The following is a 20777-nucleotide window of genomic DNA, read 5'->3' as shown; positions in this document are numbered from 1 at the left end:
TAGAGTAAGTGGGGACAGCAGCATCAGGAGAACAAGAAGAAGAGCAGTCAGGCACTGTCTGAGCAGTCACTGGGATTTCAGGTGACTTCTTACCTGTGAGCACTACCCAAGCTACCCGTATTGGGTTTTTTGTGCGAAATGAAACGCTTGCCTCCAAAGCCAGAGGGCTTAACACAACACAAATGCATACCTCCACTTCTGGAGGCCACCACAATGTCACTGGGCCGAATCAACATGAGTTGATGTAATTCCTTGTAGCACATCACAACACATGCAGAGAAAGGAGTGCTTGCAGTATAACACCATCTTCCTGTCGGAGCTGGCAACTTGGATAAAACCAGTTAGACCCTGGATGCAGCACCAGCATCCCATGTAATCATTGGTTTGAGTGCCAGTTGCACCACTTCCCATCCAACTCATTGCTAATGTCCCTGGGAAAGCAGCGGAAGACAGCCCAAGTCCTTGGGTGCTGCCACCCACATGGGAGACCCAGAGTGAGTTCCAGACACCTGGCTTCTGTCTGACACAGCCTCAGCCAATGCAGGCATTCGGGGGAGTGAACCAGCAGATGAAAATCTCTGACCCTCCTCCTCTCTCTACAACTCTGTCTTTTAAAAATAACAACTATCTGTGGACTGGCACAATGGCTTAATGGCTAAATCTTCACCTTGCAAGCGGCCCAGGGATTCCATATGGACACCAGTTCGTGTCCCAGCTGCTCCACCTTCCTTCCAGCTCCCTGCTTGTGTCCAGGGATAGCAATAGAAGACAGCCCAAAGTCTTGGGACCCTGCACCTGCATGGGAGACCCGGAAGAGGCCCCCCACTCCTGGCTTCTGATGGGCCTAGCTGCACAACTATTTCTTTGAAACTGTTGATGTTTAATGTAATAACCCAAAACTTACAACTACCCAAAAGTCTATCCATTGAAGAAAGGGTACCTGATGAGGTGGAAGCACAATGGGATCTAATACAACAACGAGAATGAACAAGCTACACTACGTGGGAAAATTTTACAAACTAATGTTGAGTAAAAGAAGTCAGAACCACGGTGGGTTGGTTAGGCTCTGCCCGTTGGAGTGCCTGTGTCCCATATCATGGGGGAGCGGAGTTCCTGCCTCTGCCTTGCAGTCAGCTTCCTGCTAAAGCATGCTGTTCAGCAGCTGATGGCTCACACACTTGACCCCGATCATCCACATGGCTCCACGCTAACTAACCTATGGCTCACCAATGCCGTCCATTCCCTGAGTAGGTTCTATATCATTACTTTTTTGCTGTCATTATCTCTAGTTTGGAAATGGGTGTTTCTTCTCCTCTTAATACACACTCAGAAGAGACACTAATATAAGACATGAATTTTCTTTAAGGTTTTTTTTGACTTGCGCAGGACCACAAGATAGCTCCATTTCCGGCTGGGCTTCCTCCCCTCCCCCCATTCCTGGTGTTTGGTTGTCACGGTTGGTAGTGGAATCAGGATGTTGTGGAATCTGCTGGCTCTTGGTCAGATTACCCAGAGAACCATAAACACTGCTTCACGCAGGCATATTGAAAATGAAGTTCTGGAGAAACAAAAGCTGTTTCTGGAGGATAATGGAATTCCAGTGCATCTAAAGGGTGGGGTTGCTGATGCCCTCTTGTATAGAGCCACCATGGTTCTTGCAGTTGGTGGAACAGCATACACCATATATCAGCTGACAATGGCTTCATTTCCCAAGAAGCAGGATTGACCCGAGTCATCCCAGAAGCCTCTCAGATCAGTTGCGTTCAGCTCTCTATGGACCAGAAACATGCTAAATAAATCAGCTCTTCTTTGGGAATCAATATTTATTGACTGGTACTAGCTACCACCAATAAAGCAGTCTTTACCAAAAAAAAAAAAAAGAGAGAGAGAGAGAGAGAGAGAATTATTTATATTGGAGAGGCAGATTTACAGAGAGGAGAGGCAGAGAGAGAAAGTTTACTCCCCAAATGGCCACAATGGCCAGAGCTGAGAGGTGAGCTGCTCTGCAGCCAGGAACCAGGAGCCTCTTCTGAGTTTCCCATACAAGTGCAGGGGCGCAGGGCTTTGGGTCATCCTTTACTGCTTTCCCAAGCCATAGAAGGTAGCCAGATCAGAAGTGGATCAGCCAGGACACGAACTGGCACCCATAAGGATGCTGGTGCTTGCATGTAGAGGATTAGCCATGTTGAACCATCGCATTGGCGCAAGACATGAATTTTTAAAACTAATCGTCAGTCAGCAGACCAACGGTTATCAGCCTTTCTTATGTTCTAACTTATCTGTTTCTGGCTCATGCCGCCCAAGAGCTGGGGGCCTTTGACTCTTTTGAGAAGGGGATATCTGTAGGTCACTGTTCCCACAGTCTCAGAGCTGAGCTGCCCACACTTGCCAGATTGTCCTGCCAAGCCTCTGCCATGCCTTGCCATCCTCCATGCCCTTCTCCAGCCAGGCAAATGCTTGGTTCAGGCTCTTCCTCCCATTATGGACTCCTGGCATCCAGGCTCCCACTACAGGGATGGGCAACGCATGCAGCTCTCCGCAGCCCACAGGTCACTCCCGTGGACTCCCAGTCTCTGTACCCACCTCCTCCACTGCTGCCTCAGAGATCGCCATGCTGCCACCCGCCTCAGAGCCTCTGCCCAGAATTTTGTAGTTTGCTGCATCTCATCCAAGAACCAATACGAGCAGTGAGAGTGACAAGTTCTGCACTAAGAATAAACTCCACCAGGCCTGTCTCCCTGCAGCAGAGAGAGACCAGAGCCCATGGATCCTGCACTTAGAATTTTGGTCCCAGAGCTGATGTGGTGGTGTAGCAGGTTCATGGCTACTCCACTTCCCATCCAGCTTTCTACCTGTGGATGGGAAAGCAGCAGAGGATGGCCCAAGTGCTTTGGCCCATGCAACTATGTTGGAAACCCAGAAAAGCCTCCTGGCTCCTGGCTTCAAGCAGGCTCTGACTGTTGCACGGTGCATCCATTTAGGAAGTGAACCAGAGACTGGAAGATTCCCCCAACCCCCCGCCTCAACTCCGCATTTCAAATACATTTTAAAAAATAAGTATATCTTAGAACAGAAAAAATAATTTTAGCCCCACGTGTGCACTGGGCACACGGGAAATCCACAGGCAGGGCTTTGAAACAATTCACTATGAACACAGGAGGCTGTATGTCAGTCAAGTCACACGTGTGTTCCCTTTGTTCATCAAAGCACAGCGAAGACAGTGGGTACTAGAGCCATGGGCGGATTAAAGCCCGGTCCTTAAGGAGGTTGACGGGGAAGGTTTACCACTAGGTGGCAGGCTACCTGCTTTATTCCCTTGCTCACCCAATTTTCATTTTTTTCTAAAAATGATCGCAAGACAAACAAACCAGACTCATAAAACATCCAAACACACTTATATTCCTATAATATTAAAGGTGAACAGGAATTTACTGAGTCTGTCATTTTCATCAGACCTTAACATTCACGGAACAGCAAGTCACCAAACCAGATTTAAAAATTCTGAAAGCCAGATTTTTATTACTCCTCTTTAATCTTTTGATTAAAAAGCCACCCCCAAAACCTCCTGAAAAAGAGAAACCAGCGGCTCCCAAGGTGTTGCTGCAGATTCAACGGCTGCTTGCAACACTAGCATGCCATATCAGGACACTGGTTCAAGTCCCATTCCAGCGCCCTGCTAATTCCCCTGGGAAAGCAGCAATGACCCACATGGGAGACCCAGGTGGCATCCCAAGACCCTGGCTTTTCTCTGCATATTGATGCTTACACGCGAAGAGACTAATTCTTACACAGGGTGGGGTACTTGCTTAGAGTCTTGCTTCTCTTGGTGAACTTAGCCAGCCTCGGCTACGGAGCATCCTGGCATCGGAGGTTCCTTATTCAGCCTTGTCCCCCAGCCTGCACCTGCCTGCTAGAAAGACAGACGACACAGCCAAAAGGGTGGCAGTACATCAAAGCGGAGACCCTGAAGCCAGCAGGGCAACGTCAACCACGGAACTTGCCTCCCAGGATCTTGTTTGTTCTTGCTGTTGTTTTGTTTTTAGTAGAAGCGGAACCGACACTGTCTTCTAAATCTTCCAGCCTGGAATCTACAAGATCAGCGTCTAGGACGGCACCAGGAGTGCTGTAATGTGTAATTTCTCAAAGTGTGCTCCTGGGCCCCCCGGAGGCCCCCGCCACCTTCTGCCTGCTCTGACTGCATTGTGGAAGGAGCAACCCCTGCTTGGCCTCCGTCAGAAAAGCCTGTTACAAGAAGAGGCGGATTTGAGGGTCTAGCAACCAAAGGTTCAAGAGATTCGCAAACATATAAGGCAATGTCATCTTTGTTTTGGAAAATGGTTTATAAAAATATGGAATGTACGTTAGCATGTGAGGGGTTTGATGTTATTTTAGTTTTTTAATAACATTTACAATTTTTCTATCAATTCCTAATGTGATGAAACAAATATGAACCTATAATCAAAAAATCCTACGGGGTTATCAGTCATTGTTAAGAATTATTAAAGAGTGATGAGATCAAAAAGACTTAGAGGTACTGGGGTTTTTCTCTAAGGGTTTATTACATTTTTTATTGGAAAAGGTATATTTTACATAGAGAAGGAGAGGCAGAGAGAAAAACCTTTCATCTGTGAATTCACTCTCTAAATGGCTGCAATGGCCAGAGCTGAGCTGATCCAACACCAGAAGCCAGAACCTTCTTTGGGTCTCCCATGTGGACGCAGGGACCCAAGGCTTTTGGCCATCCTCTGCTGCTTTTCTAGGACATAGGCAGGGAGCTGGATGGGAAGTGGAGCAGCCAGGACATGAACCAGCTCCCGTATAGGATGCCTGTGCTTTTAGGTGGAGGATTAGCCAATTGAGCCATCGTGCTGGGCCCCCGGAGAGCCACTATTTTAAGAGTTCATCTATTCCTTTCTTAGCTCTCTGCTGTTTATCTTTCACTATTCAGAATCAGAAAGTTTTGTATTCGTGATGTGAATTTTGGTATTGTATACAATGGCAAAGAAGAGCAGGAGAGACAAACCCAAGAGTCTGACACAGGGAAGTTTCAGGACTAATCAGTGTGCTGTGTTAGCCTGGTTGGACTAAGCACCGTGATCTAGTTGGGGAACACATGGAAGTAGGGTGTACCTTGGGGTGAGAAGACTGAACTATAACTGCTACTGACTGCGAACCCAGAGACTGGAGTCTAACAAAGAAATAAAAACACCAACAGTCATTACGCAGTTACTGTGTAACGTTTGGACAGCAATGTCTCAGCTGCTGGTTTTCTTTCATGCAGCTAGCAACTAATACTAGTTCACTAACTTTATTTTAATGTCCCTTTATTTTTAACATCTATTTTTTAAAGTCTTTTTTTTTTTCATTTTTTATTTTTTAATTTTTTATTTTTTTTATTATTTAACTTCATTAATTACATTGTATTATGTGACACAGTTACATAGATACTTGGGTTCTCCCACCCCTCCCCAAACCCTCCCACCATGGTGGATTCCTCCACCTTGTTGCATAACCACAGCTCAAGTTCAGTTGAGATTCCCCCTAAAGTCTTTTATTTATTTATTTTCATTTATTTTAAAAACAGAGGCAAGACAGATATCTTCCTTTGCTAATTCACTCCCCAAATGGCCACAAAAGCTGTGGCAGGACCAGGCCGTAAAGCCAGGTACTCAGAGTCCGTCTGCATCTCCCACATGAGTCACAGGAACCCAGGGACCGGCGCCATCGTCACCTGTGGTCTGCACGTGTGTGCATTAGCAGGAAGCCACAATCAGAAATGGCGTAACCATGACCTGAGTCCAGGCACCCTGACATGAGACACAGGAGGCCCAAGCAGCATCGCAACCACTGCCAAACACCTGCCTCTGTGACCGGGGCAGGACTTGGGCTCCCACCGCCAGGTCGCTTAGGCCATTGTCCTTTCCCCTTTAACAAACCAAAAAATCTTCCCGATTTGGTTCCTCTTGCAAACCACAAGACTCGCTGTCTCAGAGACCTCCAGTAGCAACCCTGGCAGGCAGCAGCTCTGCCTAAACCCAACCGCCCTGGCCTGGCTGGCTGCAGTCGTGCAGGGATGAACATTAGGAGACTGCTAGAACCTTCAGTCTGTCTGTCACCCAGAAGCAATCTCTCCCCCTCATCAGCAAGTTCTCCAGCACCTCTCCTCCCTGCACTAACTGCTGCCCCAAGGAACACATGCACGCACACACACATACATATATACAAATACATGCATGCATACATGTACACATACATGCATGCACACACACAAATATATGCATGCACACAGATATAGTTATGCTCACTTCCTAAGAATGTTAATCAACCCCTTTTTAAGTGCATGTTTCAGAGATTTTGCCATGGAAAAACATGGCCAACAGATAGCCAAAAAAGTTGACCTTCCCAGAAGGAAGGAGCACTGAGAGCAAGGCCCCAGCTACCTGCAGGGATCAGGGCTGAGGAGCCTGTAAGTAGAAGAGGATGGGGCTGATAAGAGGGGTGGCCAGTCACTGGAGGCTTTCTGGCAGCTGAAATTTCACTGTTGAAGCTCAGAAATCTTTTCCCATCTTATTCTGATTTCCTCTTTCTTCAGTGGCAGCTGAGCAAGGACAGGGTTGGAAGAAAACCAGATGGGTTCCCAAGCACACGAGGCTCTGGCCAACGTCTTGAAAGAAATCTGGCTGTGGGAAGAGGATCCCAGCCAAACGCTCAAGGATGCCTCTTGACAAGGGGAGTGGGGAGGGGAGGTGGGTGAACAGCCCGTGTCTCAATGCAAAGTTATCATCCTTGGCACGAAGAATAGCTTTGTTTCTAGAGTCTTCTTTGATAAAGGCAAGGCTGCCCCATTTTCCTGTCCCAACCTCCACTTTTGCAGTAACCCAGCCAGATGTGAGGGTTTGGCCCAGCCCCAGCTTGCGGAGCTTGCAGGGTGGGTGGAAAGAGAGAGGAGCCATTTCCCCACTGAGCAGCTCCTTCCAGTCCCTGGGACTGAGCGGGGCTTGTGCTGCTGGCTGCTGATGAAACAACAGAGGAGGGGGCTGCTGCGGAATGGGGAGTGGGTTTTTTTTCCTTTGGGGTCACAAGACGCTGGGGGGAGCAGGCCAGATGGAACTCCAGTCTCTGTGTTTCAGAGACAAAGCTTGTCTTGAAAGGAGCTTCACCGGTAAAAACAGGAGGTTTGGGCAGCTAGGTGTGAGGGTACCCAGAGCAAGGATGGACCCAGGCAGGTTTACACATTGCTCAGCACAGATCACTGACGTGGGGGAGCTGAGTTCTCAGGAAAATTCAGCCCCAGAGCTCCCTTGGCTGATGAAAGTGGAGACTGAAAGCTTTAGATTCAAACTGGGACCCCAGAAAAACAGCTTTCACGCGCCTCCCTCTCCAAGCTCCACCGGCCTTCAGCTGGAGCAGACCCGCTTCCTTACTGCTCCAGAACCACTCGGGGACTTCAGTCACACTGGAGAATTTTACACATGCTCAGAGTCCCTGTCGACACAGTTCATGAACATCCTCTGAGCTGCAAGCAAGCCAAGCGGTGTAATTACAGAGCTGAACAATGCCGTGATTGAATTTGCCGGTGCACTTGAAGCTCCCCGTGCCCAATTAGAGAGATGGAAGCAGATTCCCAGAGCACAACAGATGAAAACAACCTGACAGCCCCTCACCCCAAGCTTCCCCATCCCCAAGCGGAGCCCTTGGTGTCGCCCAGGAAAGCCAAGAAGAGACACACCTCCGTGGCCCCCAACCAGAGATCCTTCAGCCAGCCCTGGGGCGTGGCATTCTCTCCTCTGAGCCTTGATTTTTCTCTCTATAACTTGCAGTTATTGGGCATGAGGTGGTGACTTTCAGCTGTTTTGAGAAAAATGTTGTTGCTGTTGTTTTCCCAAAAGGAAAGCTTTATGGTGGAACTCCATTTGTAAATATCCGCACATCTCTGACTATTGCAGTCATCTGGGGAGTGAGCCTGCAGATAAAAGATCTCTACCTCTCCGTAACTCACTCGCACTCTCTAGCTCTGCCTTTCAAATAAATGAAATAGGGCTTTTAAAAAAGACAAAAAAACACATCCAGTGTTTTGGAGGTGTCTTTATAAAGCAACACATAGGGTCCAGTGCGGTAGCCTAGCGGCCAAAGTCCTCACCTTGCATGCGCTAGGATCCCATACAATCACCGGTTCTAATCCCGGTAGCCCTGCTTCCCATCCAACTTCCTGCTTGTGGCCTGGGAAAGAAGTCGAGGACCACCCAAAGCCTTGGGATTCTGCACCTGCATGGGAGACCTGAAAGAAGCTCCTGGCTTGGGCTTGGCTCAGCTCTGGCAGTTGCAGCCACTTGGGGAGTGAATCAACAGATGGAAGATCTTCCTCTCTGTCTCTCCTCCTCTCTGTATATCTGACTTTCCAATAAAATAAATAAATTTTTTTTTTAAAAAGAAAAAGCAACACATGCTCCCTGGGAATAAGAAATAAGGGGACAGACCAAGGGGTGGCAGTAGCTGGGGTCCCTCTGACCAGAAAGGGCAAGTGGAAGGGGTGTTATCCCCCGCCCCCTCCCACTGCAAGAAGGAGAGTCTCAGGGGGCTACCTAGAGGGTGAGATAGGGGGCCATGACCTGCGCAGCCCAGAAAGGCGAGATCAGAGCCACAGGCTCCAGCTTCACTCTTTGCCCTTATGTCATGGGCCAGACCAACTGGACCAAGGAGGGCACGGGAGTGTGGAGCAGCCCATAGATGTCAGCCTCCAGGGACCAAGCGGGGAGACGGACCATCCCTCCCCTGAGACCATCCACAAAGGCTACAGTAGAGAGTCAGATCACGGACAGCTTATAGCATGCTCCCGTGGGACCTCACCATCCAGAGTACTTCGCCCTGCTTCTGGAAGCCGGAGGGAAGGAGTGACATTGCTATTCACCCCAAGCGCTCCAAGAGACACACCGCAGCATCTTAACCAGAAAGCATCAGAGGACTGGTCACGCCCTCCACACACACACACACATACACACGCACGCACGCACAGACTCTGAACCCCTGGCTGAGTACACTAATCCATGACCCTAACCTGTCCTATACCCAAACCCAAAGTCCCAGCCAGAATCCCCAGGCGGCCCTGGGCTTTGGGCAGCCACAAGCTTGGCAGAGGGCCCGTGGGAGGGGGTGTTCTGCACTGGGATTCAGCAGGTTGGTGACATAAACACTCCCTCTCCTTCCTGCACGGATACAAATTCTACAGTATCAGGGCTGGAAGGATCCCAGCAGTGACCTCATCCTTCCCTTCCTTTGCAGATTAGGTCATTGGAGGGGGGTCAGTGGGAGGGCTGGGACTTCAATGTGCGGCCTCAGCTCCCAGCAGGGGTCCTGCATTCATTCCTTCTCTCTCACCCTTGTTTGTTTTTTTGAGTCATCTGTGGTATGCCGGGCCCTGTGCCAGTGACCAGAAGTGGGACCTTGTCTTTTTCTACTTAACCCTCCGCAACCCCCAACTTGCATTCTTGCTGCATTCAGCAGAACTGAGGCTCCGCGTTCATTGCCAGAAGAAAGGAGCGGAGAGGCAGACTGGCTTGAGAAAACTCCCAGCTGCAAGTCCTGGATTCTTCGGCCCTTGGGAAGAAGAGGGGACATTCTAGGCGAAGACTCAGAGACCCGGGAAGTCTTTTCTGGGCTGGTGTTGGAAGGGACAGGATGAGAACCCAAAAGTGATAAGAGGGGCCTGGATTCTGCTCTAGGGGCAAAGTCTGTGGATGCCCCCAGCAGGCTCCCAAGGAGGAGAGTGACTCCCCAAAACTCCTGCAGGGGGTGGAATTGGGCCAACACCGAGGACATCTGGCAAGAGACCTGTGACACTAGTAAGTAGGACCTAATTCCAGGCACCCTGAGAGACTTAGCACCATAAGGATCCAGAGACCACACAAAGCCAGGGGCCTTCAGACCCTCAGAGCCCAGATAGCTCAGGATTTGACCCCAAAATGGGTTTAGAGGACAGAGTCTTCTGTGCACTGGGGTCAGCACTAAGAGTGGCTCAGGAGAAACAGAGAAATGTGCCCAGTTCCAGGAGCAACTTAGGACAAGGGCCATGGGGGCCCTCCTGATGTGATGTTGGCCGGAGCCTCACAGGGGCGGCTTCTAAAGATACCAACAAATTTAGGAGTGTGCAGACGGACTCCCAGAGCGCTTCTCGTCTCCTCGTCTCTTCATCTGGCTGATAGCCACGCAGTTTCGGCTTTTGTTTTATTTTATTTTTTTGGAAGGTAGATTTTACAGAGAGAGAAGGAGAGACAGAGAGAGGTCTTCCATCCATTGGTTCACTCTCCAAATGCCCACAATGGCCAAAGCTGAGCTAATCTAAAGCCAGGAGCCAGGAGCTGCTCAATGATGGGACATGGAGAGATACTGTTGCTGTGTGAGCATCACTGCCCATCTGTGCCCAAGCCTAGAGGATGCCAGTTACTCAGTCACCACGGACTCCTGATACACTCAAGACGTGCTGAGAACAAAACCCGCGAGCCCCTGCTGGCATGACACAGCACAGTGTCTTTTATTTTTTTTCTTTTTTTAAAGATTTATTTATTTTTATTGGAAAGTCAGATATACAGAGAAGAGGAGACAAAGAAGATGGTTCTGCTCATTTACTCCCCAAGTGGCTGAACGGCCAGAACTGAGCTGATCCGAAGCCAGGAGCCAAGAGCTTCTGAGTCTCTCACGCAGGTACAGGGTCCCAAGGCTTTGGGCCGTCCTCAACTGCTTTCCCTGGCCACAAGCAGGGAGTTGGGTGGAAAGCAGGGCCACCGGAATTAGAATCAGCATTCATATGGGATCCTAGCATATTCAAGGCGAGGACTTTAGTCACTAGGCTACAGTGCCAGACTCAGCACAGTGTCTTTTTTAGAAATTTATTTATTTGAATGACAGAGTGACTGAGGAGAAAGAGAAAGAAATCTTCCATCCATGGTATTACTCCTCAGATTGATGCATGCTAATACCATGAACCTGGAATTTCATCTCGATCTCCTTCTCGGGGCCCAAGCACTTGAACCATTTTTCCGCTGCTTTTCCAGGCAGCTTCACATGGAGCTGAGCTAGAAGCAGGGTAGTTGGGGCTCCAATCAGCTCCCATATGTGATGCTGACTTCACAGACAGCAGCTTAACCTACTATACCCCCAACACTGGCCCCTGGCATTGTTGTTCTGAGACTGAAACAGTAATTCAACTTGTTCAAGATTCCATTTATCTTGGCAAAGTGCTGGACTGCAAATCCAGACTGGCTGCTGCAAGCAACTTGTTCCCCTAAGTTGCTTTCTTGTCCAAACCCAAGGAACCAGTCACAGCAGTGCAGTCAACAGTGGGAGAGGACTGGGAGAGGCCACAGCCCTCAGAGACCATCTTTCAGGCCAAAAATGTTTGCTTCCAAAATCAAAGCTTGCTTCAACGGCAAAAGTTTCCCAAAGGATGTGACTTGTCCTTCATCCCAGCTAAAACATTGTTCTTTTAACAAAAGGCCCAGCTTTCAAACACTTCCCTCCGGTTGCAAATGACTTCAGCTAAAATAAGTTGATCCTCAGAAGGAAGTTCCTTTGTAGGACACTGCAAGAAATGCAGTTATGGCCCACCCAGAACAAAGACAGAGGGCTTCTCAAAGCCGTGCTCTCCTACCAAATGCCTCGCCACCACTAAATGGAGTGAAGGTGGCACCTCCCCACAATAGGCCACTGTCACTGTTCGGCTAAGGGCTAGAAAACAGCAGGTACAGGTGCTGTTTCTCCTTTCTTTAACATGTATTTGTTGATTGAAAATCAGTTATAAAGAGAAAAAGCAAGACAGAGAGAGAATCTTCCATCTGCTGGTTCACTACTCAGTTGGCTACAACAGCCAGGGCTGGGCCAAACCAAAACTATGAGCCAGGGGCTTGATGCACGTCCCCCACATGGGTGACAGGAATCCAAACATTCGGGCACTCCTCCACTGCTTTTTCCAGGCCATTAGCAGGGAGCTGTGTCAGAGGTAGAGCGACAGGAAAAAAAAAGGTAGAGTAGCCATGATATGAACTGGCTATCATATGGCAGCCCCTTTGTGCTGCTTCTTAGAGCAGATGAAACGTCCAGGTGAGAGATGCCATCTTATCCTAGAAGGAGGATCATACTGTTATCATCAGGAATGGGAAGTTGTGGTATAGCAGGTAAAACTTCACTCGCAACACCAGCATCCCTTTTTATTACTTGAAAGATTGATTTATTGGGAAAGAAGATTTACAGAGAAGAGAGACAGAAAGATCTTCCATCTACTGGTTCATTGCCCAAATGACTGCAACAGCCGGAGCTAAGCCAATCCAAAACCAGGAGCCATGAGCTTCTTCTGGGTCTCCCACATGGGTGCAGGGTCCCAAGGCTTTGGGCCATCCTCCACTGCTTTCCCAGGCCACAAGCAGGTTGCTGATGGAAAATGGAGCAGCTGGAACAGGAACTGGAGCCCACATGCGATCCCAGTGCTTAGAAGGCGAGGATTTTCCAATTGAGTCATTGTACCAAGCCTGCCAGGAATTTCCTCTAGGTCTTCTACATGGATGGTAGGGACTCACATTAGGGGAATTCTTTGTTACTTTCCTAGGAACATTAACAGGAAGTAGAAATGAGAAGTGAAGCAGCTGGAACTAGGACAGGTGCTCAGACATGCATAGCAAGTGGCAGCATAACCTGATGCACCATGGGCTGTCATGTTCTTAGTCACCTCAGTATTGAATTTCAAAACCATTCATCTAGAAAAGAAGCCATTCTGGATGAACGCAATAAGGTTCTGTGTGATACTACAGTAAGGATGTACAATGTCTGCTGGCTGACTGAATCAGACCAAGCAGCATTTCCCTCTCCTCACCATTGCCTTGTATTTGGAGACTTGGAGCTCCTTATAAAATACGTCCCAGCTTGCCATAGTCTCATCACCCTTCTATGCCACGGAACACTCTAATTGTCCTCCTATTTGTTCCATATCTGTTCATTACTATTCTACTTCTTGGTACTTTGCATATGGTCCATTTTATGCAGGCCAACACTCAAAACTGTCAGGCAGTACATCTCTGGGACCACACCCTCTGGGGGCTCTAAAGCCTCTTGGGGCACAGGTGGTAGTTTGGGGTGCTTCTGGGCCCTTCCATCAGAAGACTCCCTGCTGGCACCCACCAATAGGACGAAACCTCTGCTGTTCATACCCAGTAGCTCTGGCTACTTGACAAAGAAGAGACCTCCAACTCACAGTGGCTTAGTTTCCCCAGGGTGGAGACAGCTGGTGGCATCCTTACTTCCCTTTCTCTCTTCCAGTCTGACAAGCATTTGTATAAATAAATTGGCTCTGGGAATTATGGGAAGGCATAAATCAGTTCCTTCTACGCATCACCTATGGAGCCAATGCACCATAAGCAGGTGATCTTTGCCAAGCTGAAATTAGGCAACCTTTTTGTAGGCTTGGTTTTATAAAAGCAGCCTTGCACAACTGCCTTTCTAGTGTAAACATTCACTCATATGCTTAATTAATATCAATTAGGCATCCACTCTGTGCCAGGCACCATTCTAGGACCAGGAGATGTGGTTCCTGGCTTCAGCTTGCTGGAAGGGGAGACACTGCGTAATGATGCAAAGTGTTTGAGAAGGGAAAGCCAGGGGTTCATTAAGAATGTGTGGCAAAGGGGACGGTGGCAGTCAATGAAGCCAAGGAGGTCAACTTTCCCAAACAATAGAAGTTCAAGTTCACATACAAAAGGCTAGGAGAAGTTGGCCAAGCAAGCAAAATGAAGCAGGGGGAGAAAGAACAATGTTCCAGGCTGGGGGGTGTGATGATGTTCAGAATCTAAGGCTAGGGCCTGAGTCATTCAAGCAACTGAAGGTGTCCAAGAGTTTTAGAGACTGTGACTGAGAGTACAGCTGGAGAAGCAGGCAGAGCTCGAATGCAAAGGGTCGCTGAAGCCTAGACAAGGAGCTGGGGCCATGTCCTTCCTCCAGTGGGAAACCACTGTAGAGCTGGAAGCAAAGGAGTGTTTTGCCTGAATATCCTGAACCGTGGCCAGTGGATCCCATGTAATGCCTATCGTGTGCATGAACCCTGCAATGAGACACACTTCAGTCCAGGCACAGGCAAGAAGAAAACAGATCCATCCACGGGAATCTTCAGAGCTTCCCAGACTGTGGCCTTCAGAACCACACAAACGGGTCAAGGTTAAAGTCAGGGATGAGGGGTGGGACACCTTCCTGGGACTATGAACTGTTTCTTCCATGGCACATCTTCCAACTTGCTCTTCTGCAGTGCTACTGTGACTGTTCTTGGTCCTTGGAATTTCCATCTGAAGTTCAAAATTCAACTTGTCAGCTTCCATCAAATCAAATTCACTTTTTCTTCCATGAGGATTACATTGAATGTAAAGATTAATTAATGTGGAAATCTTTGTAGTCTCAAGTGTCCCACCATGAACATGGTCCAGCTTCGGGTATTTGTAGATTCTCATTTCTTTCAATAATGATAGGGTATTTTCAGGGACATTGTCTTGCACATATTTTGTAAGATTTAGTCCTAGACGCATGGTGTTTTTAAAGTAATGTAATGGGCAAACATGAAAGATACTCATTTGAGTGTCTGGAGATGGTATTTTATAAAATCTAAAACATTAAGTAAATTTGAAACCATGTTTCTTACCTACAGCATGGCACAGCTCATTTTGAAAAGCCAGTCTACACACACACTCAAGGCCTCCTTCCCAGTAGTTATTGATTAACCAAGATATACTGCTATTGATTAACCAAGATGTACTGCCCCCCAAAAAGTGATGTCAGATGCCAAGAAGAGAATTACTGACCTGGAATAAACTGGGGGGGAATAAAAAAGGTTTTCAATCCAAGTCTGATTTTACCCAGCAGCCACTAGATGGCCTCAGCGGAGGGGGGAGTCTCAAACAACAGTGCAGGATTCCATCTAAACCAGGGACTTGTCCCCTTCCACCCAGGAGTTCCTCCTGAAACCCACACTAGAACTCTTCCCGAAGCGCCGTGGCCCTCAGTGGGGCTGTGGTCCTGGGAGCCCCTTTGCCTCCCTCCTCTCTCCACAGGCAGCCTCGGCTGCAGAGCAGACCACAGGGAGGGCTGGCTTCTCTCTGGAATTGGAGCCCAGCTGTCTGAACAGTGACTCACAGTCCTCGCTGAGCCAGTGCCACTGCTGGCCGCCAGCCGGCCACCACCTGCCCCTGCCAGCCCTGTGGTCTGCCCTGCACGCTGCCTGCTTGTCACTTCCTTCCCCCTTTCCACTAGTCTGAGGAAGAAACAGGCCAAGGGCAAGGTCCTGGGGACATGAGGATTCCTCACAAAGCACAGGTAGGAGAAGACTCCGCTGTCCTTCCATCCCAGGCTCATGGATCCCTATGAGAGCGTGCATCAACAATGCTGGGGCTGGTGGGGGACCCAGCAATCTGTGTTCTAACAAGTCCTCCCAACAACACCCAGCGGACACTGACCGAGGTTTTTCTACTGCCTAAGCTATTTAACTCTGGACCAACTAGATGTCTAGTTACAGAAAAATGAATCATAGCAAATTATCCTTGTCCATAGAGGCAAATAAATTGTGGCCAGTAAAGGTGCATGGATTTTTAGAAAAGATAGCCCCCCCATTTCAATCTATATATCTACCAGTTTTATGTCGATTGGCAGATTCATCTCAGTGTTACTAAGTGTTCCCCTTAAGTGATTTTTAATGACTTTCTAAAGGAGTTAAAATAGTCCATGTGCATCTACTTTATATGAGAGCCGTGATTTTACGATTCTGAAAATGATAGCTTAGCATCGAGTCTCCAGGTGGAGCCTGGCTGAAGTCTTACCTGGGCACCTGCAGGAAAACAGGTTGTCAGACCTCATCCACGCCTACCACACGGGACCTTCTGGGGGCTGGGCTCAGCCTCTCCCTATCGCCCTTCTTCTGATGCAGACTCCAGTTGGAGAGGCCCCGCCTTGGCACAGTCACCATCCAGATGCTGCTTTAGTCCTGACTCAGTGGGAACCTTGGCCCAAAGCATAGTCTGCCTGTGACAGATGAGGACAGGCCAGCTGCCCTTGTCCCTCATCTCCAGGGACCAGTTCAGCAGCCCCATGCCTCCCTCGTTCTCTCCCTGTCTCTCCCCACAGCCACAGGAGAGTGAACAAAGGTCCTTTGTGAGCCACACAGATTGGGAACGTTTCCTTGAGGGGGTTCATCTAGACCCTCTTCATTCCTGCTGGTCTGATCCAGTGGGAGTTAAATCCCTCAAGCTTCCTAAAGGGCAGTGGCCCCAGAAAGAAGGACCGAGGTTAGAGGGAATGTGGATCCCAGGACCCCAGCCCAAGCACTGCATTTACTCTCTACCTACTGCAGGTACAGGGTGTTTTCTCACTGCCAGCAGGTATATAAACACAAGCTCTAGTGTGCCAGGCTTGGGGGAATATGTTTGTCCTGTGGGCTCTGCCCCATTCACAGGAGCCCTTCCTGGCTGTTGGCAGCCACATTAGCCAGATAACCATCCCTTCAGGGGAGGATCCACCAGAAACACAGCCCTTTCTTGGCATAACTGGGACAGGAAGGGCATTCTAACCTCTCTGCCACCAAACCCCAGCTCCTGCAACCCAGCTGAAGCAGCTACTGTGCAGCACTCCCCCATGAATACAGCACAAGGATATTTAGGGCCAGTGGCCCAGGACACCCTTGGGGAGCCAGCAGAGCACAAGGATTAAGGCATTCCTTGGAGAGGTATGGGTTCCCATCCTGTCCTTCCCCCACGGGGCAGGGCCATGAACTTGGACATATTGCTTCCTTCTAACCTGCATCTCCTCTGGTAGAATAAAGATGATAAGAACACTGACCTTGAGAGGTGCTGTGTAGATTCAATGAGCTACAATTGGCAATGATTGTTCATAAAATAGCTTCTCTACAAAGCCCCTTGACAGGGAGTTAGAAGCCACAATTGAAAAACAAGCATGGGGTGGTCAGCTGGCACAGCACTGAAGACATTGCTTGAGCCATCTCAGGGATATAGAAGGGAGAGCCACTGCCTGAGATACTGGTATCCCGTATGAGAACTAGCTCATGTCCTGGCTGCTCACTTCTGATTCAACTCCCTGCTAATGGCCTGGGAAAAGCAGCAGATGATGGCCTCAGTGTTTGGACCCCTGTCATTCACATGGGAGACCCAGATGAAGCTCCTTAATCCTGCCTTTGGCCTGGCCCAAGAAAGAGTAAGTGCAGAGGGGAGATAGCTTTGTGGTGCAGTGGGTTGAGATTTACAAAGACAACAAGATGGTAATAGTCAAAAAAGCTCTGTGCCACATAGTTACGCAAGTGTCTGTTAGCGGTGGTGTTCCCAGGGCACAGGTATGTGTGCCGAGGAAGGCATGATGAAGGACCAAGGACTGAGCCCACTTCACAAACTGTACCACATCAGTCAAGACACTTAGCCTGAAATGAGACTAATTTAAACACAGCCCTATCACTGTCTAATCTGGTTGCATGCCCCTTTGCCTGATTCATATTTCCTCCTACTCATATCCACACATTCTAGAATATTTTCTAGCCTGGATTCTACTGGTCTGGTACCAGACTCACTTATTCTTTCCCACATCCCCACCTGACTGGAAGTTGCTTTAAGAATGCAATTCCTAGACCTGGTGCCGTGGCCTAGTGCCTAAAGTCCTTGCCATGAATGTGCCAGGATCCCATATGGGTGACAGTTCTAATCCCAGCACCCTGCTTCCCATCCAGCTCCCTGCCTATGGCCTGGGAAAGCAGTCAAGGATGGCCCAAAGCCTTGGGACCCTGCACCCATGTGGGAGACCTGGAAGAAGTTCCTAGCTCCTGGCTTTGGATCAATGCAGCACCGACCACTGTGGTCACTTGAGGAGTGAATCTTTGGATGGAAGATCTTCTTCACTGTCTTTCCTCCTCTGTACATCTGACTTTGCAATAAAAACAAAATAAATCTTTTTAAAAAAAATAATGCAATTGCCTAACTACCCATCCTAAGCCTCTGGCAGGGAACATTAAGGGAATCACGTCTAACTGTCTCTTCAACAAATAGCTCATAAGACCAACTAGAGAAAGACTGCCACTCCTCTTCCTCACTCCATTATCCTGGCACCTGGAGCAAAGCCTGACACACCAGGGAGTGCTCAGGAAGTGTTCGTCGTCTAGGTGAATACCTTAAGTCTAGTTTACCATTCATCATTTCCGAAAAGCCACAGAAGGAGTGACACTGAAATTCACCAACTCAAAAAAGCAGTGTAGCTCTTCATCTCTCCGGCTCAGGAAGGCTGCCATGTGTCTGGGCTCCCCATCCATGTCAGAGTCAAAAGAGGAGGTGCTGGAGTCACCTGCAGCCTCAGCCATCACCCATCAGGTGCTCGGGCCTGACTGTCGACAGACACCTCCTGGGTGACATCAGCCAAGCACCCCTCTGCAGCCACTGCACGTGGCCTGCATTTCCTCCCAATGTGGCAGCTGAGAGAGCCCCCACCCCTGCCCCACGCTGTTACTTTAGAAGCCTTGCTGCCTTGCTTCCATTACCCATCAGAAACAAAGGCGTAAGTGCAGCCCACATTCATGGGAAGGGAATGATTCCTTCCTCTGGGAGAATGTGCAAGTGTGCTTTCAATCCATCACCACCACCTGGCTAACACCAGCGATGAAGTGCAAGGTGAAAACCAAGGGTGGGCCTGGCCGCTCGGCTCCACACCAGCTGTGGGAGCCTGGGGCCTTGCAGGCACTCGCCTTCCCTGTGTTTATGGTAGGAAGGTTGCAATTGCTGAGACCTACTGGTTTTTCCTCTTTTAAAGACTTATTATTTGAAAGGCAGGGTTACAGAGAGGGACAGATGAAAGAGATCTTCCACCTGTTGGTTCATTCCTCAAGTGGCTCCAACAGCAGGGTACAGGCCAGGTCGAAACCAAAGGCCTCAAACTCCACCCAGGTTTCCCACGTGGCTTGAGGACTCCAGTAACCTCCTGCTGCTGTCCCAGCCACATTAGCAGGGAGCTGGATTGGAAGTGGAGCAGCCAGGACTTGAACTGGTGTTCATGTGGCCTGTGACATCCCAGGCAGCTACAATGCTGGCCCCTAGACCTGATGGCTTTCTCTGGTCTGTTTCTCTTCACCTTGGTGAGCTTCAGAATTCAAGCTTACATCATTTTCTTGACTCCTAGGACCTCCCCATCCCTGAGCTCCCTTGGTTTCTCACCCTGGCGGCTAGTGCACTTGGGATCCAGAAAGTTCCGAGGCCAGAAAACAACTTTATAGACAGGGAGGCCCTGAGTACCTCAGGAGACCCCTCAAGGTCCCGGCCCCAGCCCAGAAAGCTCTGCTGGTCAAGAAACACAGTGCGCTGGCATTATACCATATCAGATAACACTGCCACCTGTGATGCCATCATCCCGAATGGGCGCTGGTCCTGGCTGCTCTGCTTCCCATCTGGGTCCCTGCTAATGTACCTGGGGAAGCAGCCAAGGTCAGCCCAAGTGCTTGGGCCCCTGCACCCACATAAGAGTCCATCTGGCTCCAGGCTTCCACCTGGCCTAGGTACAGTTCCAGTTTTGCAGCCATTTGGGAAAGAAAATAGTGGATGGAAGATGTTTCCTTTTTTTTTTTTTTAAAGATTTATTTATTTGTTTATTTATTTGCAAAGTCAGATAGACAGAGAGGAAAATCTGTCCAATGATTCACTCCCCAAGTGACCGTGATGGCTGCAACTGAGCCAGTCTGAAGCCAGAATCCAGGAGCTTCTTCCAGGTCTCCCACGCAGGCGCAGGGTCCCCAGGCTTTTGGGCCGTCTTCAACTGCTTTCCCAAGCAGGGAGCTAGATGGGAAGCAGGATGCCAGGATTAGAGCTGGCACCCCATGGGATCCTGGCACATTCATGGCGAGGACTTTAGGCACTAGGCCATTATGCTGGGCCTTGATGGAAGATGTTTCTGTGTTTCTCCATCTTTGCTTTTCTGTAACTCTGGCTTTCAAAGAATTTTTAAAAATAAATCTTGGAAGAAAGGAAGAAAGAAAGAGAAAGGAAGGAAGGAAGGAAGGAAGGAAGGAAGGAAAGGAAAGGAAAGGAAGAAAGAGAAAGACAGAAAGAAAGAAAGAAAGAAAATTTTCTGATTTGGGAAGCAGCATCCCATACCAGAGCCCATACCACTTCCAGCTCCTGGACTTCTGGTGCCCCTAAGGCACCTGAGCCTGGGAGCCAGCAGATAATGCCCCAAGTACTAGGGTTCCTGCTGTCCACGGCAGAGACTTGGATGAATTTCCAGGCTCCCAACTTGGCCCATTTGGGCAGCGAACCAGTAGATGGAAGATAAATCTCACCTGCCCTCAGTTCCCACCTCCCATTCCCATGTGTGTATGAAAGCCTGAATTTTCAAACTCTTTGCAAGTAACGGAAAACAGAACCGTGTGGGCAAATCTAAGGAACGGGAATGTGCCCACTGGGACCCGAGGAATCTGCGTTCCCAGGGAGGCTGTTCTTCACAGTAACTTCAAGCACACAGCTAACTCCCATTTCTAATTAAGTTCTTCGCTTCTGCTAGACGCTTTTCCCATAACTGAATGAGGGAGGGAGGGAGGCAGGCAGGAGAGTTGAGTCTACAAAGCCCAGGGTCCACGAGCAACAGTTTCTTTCCCTTCCCCCAAGTCCTCCCGGCTCCCCTCCACCGCCTCCCACTCCCTTGGCGACTGCCGCCTACGACCCCGCAGAGCCCTCCCTCCCGGTCAAGGCAGACTAGGAACTGAAGCCTCACACCCAACT

At 49.2% G+C, this 20777-nt stretch overlaps 1 protein-coding gene across 1 annotated transcript; it reads left to right on the top strand.

Moving 5' to 3' along the window:
• Positions 1-1474: 1474 nt before the first annotated feature.
• LOC101524628 (cytochrome c oxidase subunit 7A2, mitochondrial-like) lies at positions 1475-1726 on the top strand. The gene has a single exon (XM_036496351.2). It carries the CDS (start codon positions 1475-1477, stop codon positions 1724-1726), a length of 252 nt encoding a protein of 83 aa, XP_036352244.1.
• Positions 1727-20777: the final 19051 nt, after the last annotated feature.

The sequence above is a fragment of the Ochotona princeps genome, chromosome 26 (assembly GCF_030435755.1).
Source record: "Ochotona princeps isolate mOchPri1 chromosome 26, mOchPri1.hap1, whole genome shotgun sequence".
NCBI classification, from domain to species: Eukaryota; Metazoa; Chordata; class Mammalia; order Lagomorpha; family Ochotonidae; genus Ochotona; species Ochotona princeps.
This window is presented reverse-complemented; position numbering and strand designations above follow the sequence as displayed.

What these genes read in the sequence shown, in the direction of transcription:
- LOC101524628 (XM_036496351.2), top strand. Translation starts at nt 1,475, where the DNA reads ATGTTGTGGAATCTGCTGGCTCTTGGTCAGATTACCCAGAGAACCATA.